Source organism: Hordeum vulgare, chromosome 6H (assembly GCF_904849725.1).
Source record: "Hordeum vulgare subsp. vulgare chromosome 6H, MorexV3_pseudomolecules_assembly, whole genome shotgun sequence".
NCBI lineage: Eukaryota > Viridiplantae > Streptophyta > Magnoliopsida > Poales > Poaceae > Hordeum > Hordeum vulgare.
In genome coordinates, this window is record NC_058523.1 from 482,005,110 (window position 1) to 482,009,200 (window position 4,091).

Genomic DNA, 4,091 nt, shown 5'->3' on the forward strand with positions numbered 1-4,091 from the left:
ATTTTGAGTTTTGAAATCCAAGTTCCACGGGATTATAATCCCACGAGGTCATGCATTGGCAACCGTTGGTGAAGTTAAGTCACACACAACTCTTGACTCGGCAATCATGTGCAATCAAGGTCATTGAATTCCAGCGACCGACGCGTCCATTGCATTCTCCCCCTGTTTTACCGCTGTCGTCGGTCAAGATTCTAGCCGCCTATAAATGCTACCCTCTTAGACGTCATCCTACATGCATTTGTTGGAAATGTGCACTAGAGGCAATAATAAAGTTGTTATTATAATATTTCCTTGTTTATGATGATCGTTTATTATCCATGATAGAATTGTATTGACCAGAAACTTAAATACATGTGTGGATATATGAACAACACCGTGTCCTCAGTAAGCCTCTACTAGACTAGCTCGTTGATCAAACAGGGTTAAGGTTTGCTAACCATAGACATGAGTTGTAATTTGATAACGGGATCACATCATTAGGAGAATGATGTGATGGACAAGACCCAACCATAACCATAGCATTTTGTTGTATCACTTAGTTTATTGCTACTACTTTCTTCATGTCAAGTATCTATTTCTAAGACCATGAGATCATGCAACTCCCTGGTAACAAAGGAATGTCTGGTGTGTAGCAAACGTCACTTCATAACTAGGTAATCATAAAGGTGTTATAAAGGTATCTCCCAGGGTGTGTGTTGGGTTCGCATGGATCGAGGCTAGAATTTGTCACTCTGTATGACGGAGAGGTATCTCTGGGCCCTCTCGGTCATCCCAAGAATCTTGCAAGCAATGCTACTGAGGAGTTAGTCACGAGATCTCGTATTAAGGAAAGAGTAAAGAGACTTCATGGTAATGATATTAAACAAGGAATGAAGATACCGGCGATCGAATCTAACGCAAGTAACATATCAATGGACAAAGGGAACTGCATACATCATTCACTAAATCCTGTGAGCTTGTGGGCCCTGGGACATCGTCTAGCATTGATCTTTGTTTTTAAAAATATCACATATATTCAAAAAAAAATCTTCGTAAATTTTATTTCTATTGGACTTCGATTGATACAGATTTTCAGCGAAACAAAAAAAATGAAAAACCCAAGAACTCGCACAAGACATTGGGTTAAAATGTTGAGTCCCAAATAATGATATAAAATAGCATATTATTGCAAATGGAGTATCCAAGATTGATAATATAATAGAATGGACCAATAAAAAATTATAGGTGGGTTGGAGACGTATCACTCTCCCATGTGATACATTTTTTGTGGTCTATCAAATGTTTTGCACAAAACTTGTGAATATTCTACTTTTAATTCACTGAGAGCATGTCCAACAGGCCCACTTCGACCGACGCCCAAAAACGGATTTATAGCGCACGGTTAGCTTTTTTTAGGGCGTCGACGAGCGTCGGCTCCAACGGTCGCAGCATAATTTAGCGCATGCACGGCGCTCCAGCATCCGTTGCAAATACACACACAAAACTTGTCCAACACGCTAAATATATAGTTCATCATTGTCATTATCGTCACACCAACACGATAAATCATATAGATAATATAACATATAGATAATAAAATTAGTTCAACACATATCTAAACTAATCCAACACATTGATAATAAACCTAGCATATATAGATAAAACTACTCCGAGTCGTCACTCTGGATGCTGCTGTCTGAGGTAGATAGCCATGCGTCCTCCCAACGTTCATCATCAGAAGTGAAGATGGACGTCCCACCGTTGTTGACGACCTCGCACTGCGATATAGCGAGTGCCTTGCGCCGACGCCTGTCGTCCCGCTCTTCGCGACGCCTTGCCGTCCTCTCCGCCCAGAAGGCGTTCTCGGCGGCGACGTCCTCCGGGTGGCTCCGGCGCCACTCTGCCATGGCTCGCTCGCCCTCCTCGACAACGAGGAGTCGGCGCTGCCGCCGACGGTGCTTCTCACGGTCCTGGTTTGTTTTTAGACGATGCGGAGGGGCGAGGTCCTGCGCCTCCTCGCGCGTGTAGACATCGTGGAAGTTCATCTGCGCACGAGGCCTCCCTAGGCACCATGCCGCCGCGTCGTACGCGCGGGCGGCCTCGTGCGAGGTTTCGAAGGTGCTGAGGCTGAGGCGGACGTCGCCGGACCTGATCTCAGCGAAGTAGATGCCCGAGGGGCGCTCGCGGACGCCGTGGTAGCCCAAGGATCCATGACGGCGCGGCGGCATGGTGGCAGAGGGAGCGGCGAGGGAGCGGATCGGAAGCGGCAGAGACAGCGGCGAGGAAGCGGTAGAGGGCGCATGGGTATGGGCACCCGCTTGGCGGGCGCGACATTTTATAGGCGCGCTGAAAGCGGTGCGCCAAATCTGACGCACGGTGATACGTCTCCAACGTATCTATAATTTTTTATGGTTTCATGCTATTCTCTTATCAAACTTTGGATGTTTTGCATGCCTTTTATATATTTTTTGTGACTAACTTATTAACTCAGTGCCAAGTGCTAGTTCCTGTTTTTTTCCATGTTTTTGACACCTTTCAGAGGAGATTTTGAAAGGGAGTCCAAACGGAATAAAATCTCCGAAAAGATTTTTTTTCTGTAACAGAAGAAGATCGGGAGATTTGAGAGCCAAGGCAGGGGGTCCCCAGGGGCCCCACAAGCCCCCTCACCGCAGCCAGGGGGAGGCCGCGGCCCATAGGCTTGTGGGCCCCCTGGACCTCCTTTTCCTTAGGTTTTGCGCCTATATATCCCCAAAAATTCCACAAAAAATCAGGAGATCATCGAAAGTACTTTTCCGCCGCCGCAAGCTTCTGTCTCCGCAAGATCCCATCTGGGGCACGTTCTGGTGCACTGCCGGAGGGGGGGATTCGGATATGGAGGGCTTCTTCATCAACACCATGACCTCTCTGATGATGCGTGAGTAGTTCACCATAGACCTACGGGTCCATAGCTAGTAACTAGATGGCTTCTTCTATCTCTTGGATCTTCAATACGAAGTTCTCCATGATCTTCATGGAGATCTGTCTGATGTAATCTTCTTTTGCGGTGTGTTTGTCGAGATCCAATGAATTGTGGATTTATGATCAGATTATCTATGAATCTTATTTGAGTTTCTTCTGATCTCTCTTATGCATGATTTCATATCCTTGTAATTCTCTTCGAGTTGTGGGTTTTGTTTGGCCAACTAGATCTATGATTCTTGCAATGGGAGAAGTGCTTCGTTTTGGGTTCATACCGTGTGGTGACCTCACCCAGTGACAGAAGGGGTAGCGAGGCACACATCGTGTTGTTGCCATCAAGGGTAAAAAGATGAGGTTTTCATCATTGGTTTGAGTTTATCCCTCTACATCATGTCATCATGTTAAGGCGTTACTCTGTTTGTCATGAACTCAATACACTAGATGCATGCTGGATAGCGGTCGATGTGTGGAGTAATAGTAGTAGATGCAGAAAGTATTGGTCTACTTGTCCTAGACGTGATGCCTATATGTATGATCATAGCCTTAGATATCATCATGAATTTGCGTGGTTCTATCAATTGCTCGAGAGTAATTTGTTCACCCACCGTGATATTTTCTATTTTGAGAGAAGCCTCTTGTGAACACTATGGCCCCTGGGTCTACTCCACACCATATTTTCAGCCTTACACTTTTTACTTCGTTGCACTTTCCGCCTTGAGATCTCACTTTGCAAACAATCTTGAAGGGATTGACAACCCCTTTGAAGCGTTGGGTGCAAGCACGTTTGTGTTTGCGCAGGTACTCTAGACTTGACGAGACCCTCCTACTGGATCGATACCTTGGTGTTGGAAATATGCCCTAGAGGCAATAATAATTAATTATTATTATATTTCTTTGTTCATGATAATCGTTTAGTATCCATGCTATAATTGTATTGATTGGAAACACAATACTTGTGTGGATGCATAGACAAAACACTGTCCCTAGTAAGCCTCTAGTTGACTAGCTCGTTGATCAAAGATGGTCAAGGTTTCCTGGCCATAGGCAAGTGTTGTTACTTGATAACGGGATCACATCATTAGGAGAATCATGTGATGGACTAGACCCAAACTAATAGACGTAGCATGTTGATCGTGTCATTTTGTTGCTACTGT

At 45.0% G+C, this 4,091-nt stretch overlaps 1 protein-coding gene across 1 annotated transcript; it reads right to left on the reverse strand.

Moving 5' to 3' along the window:
- Positions 1 to 1,643: 1,643 nt before the first annotated feature.
- LOC123405645 (ethylene-responsive transcription factor 1-like) lies at positions 1,644 to 2,207 on the reverse strand. The gene has a single exon (XM_045099258.1). It carries the CDS (start codon positions 2,205 to 2,207, stop codon positions 1,644 to 1,646), a length of 564 nt encoding a protein of 187 aa, XP_044955193.1.
- Positions 2,208 to 4,091: the final 1,884 nt, after the last annotated feature.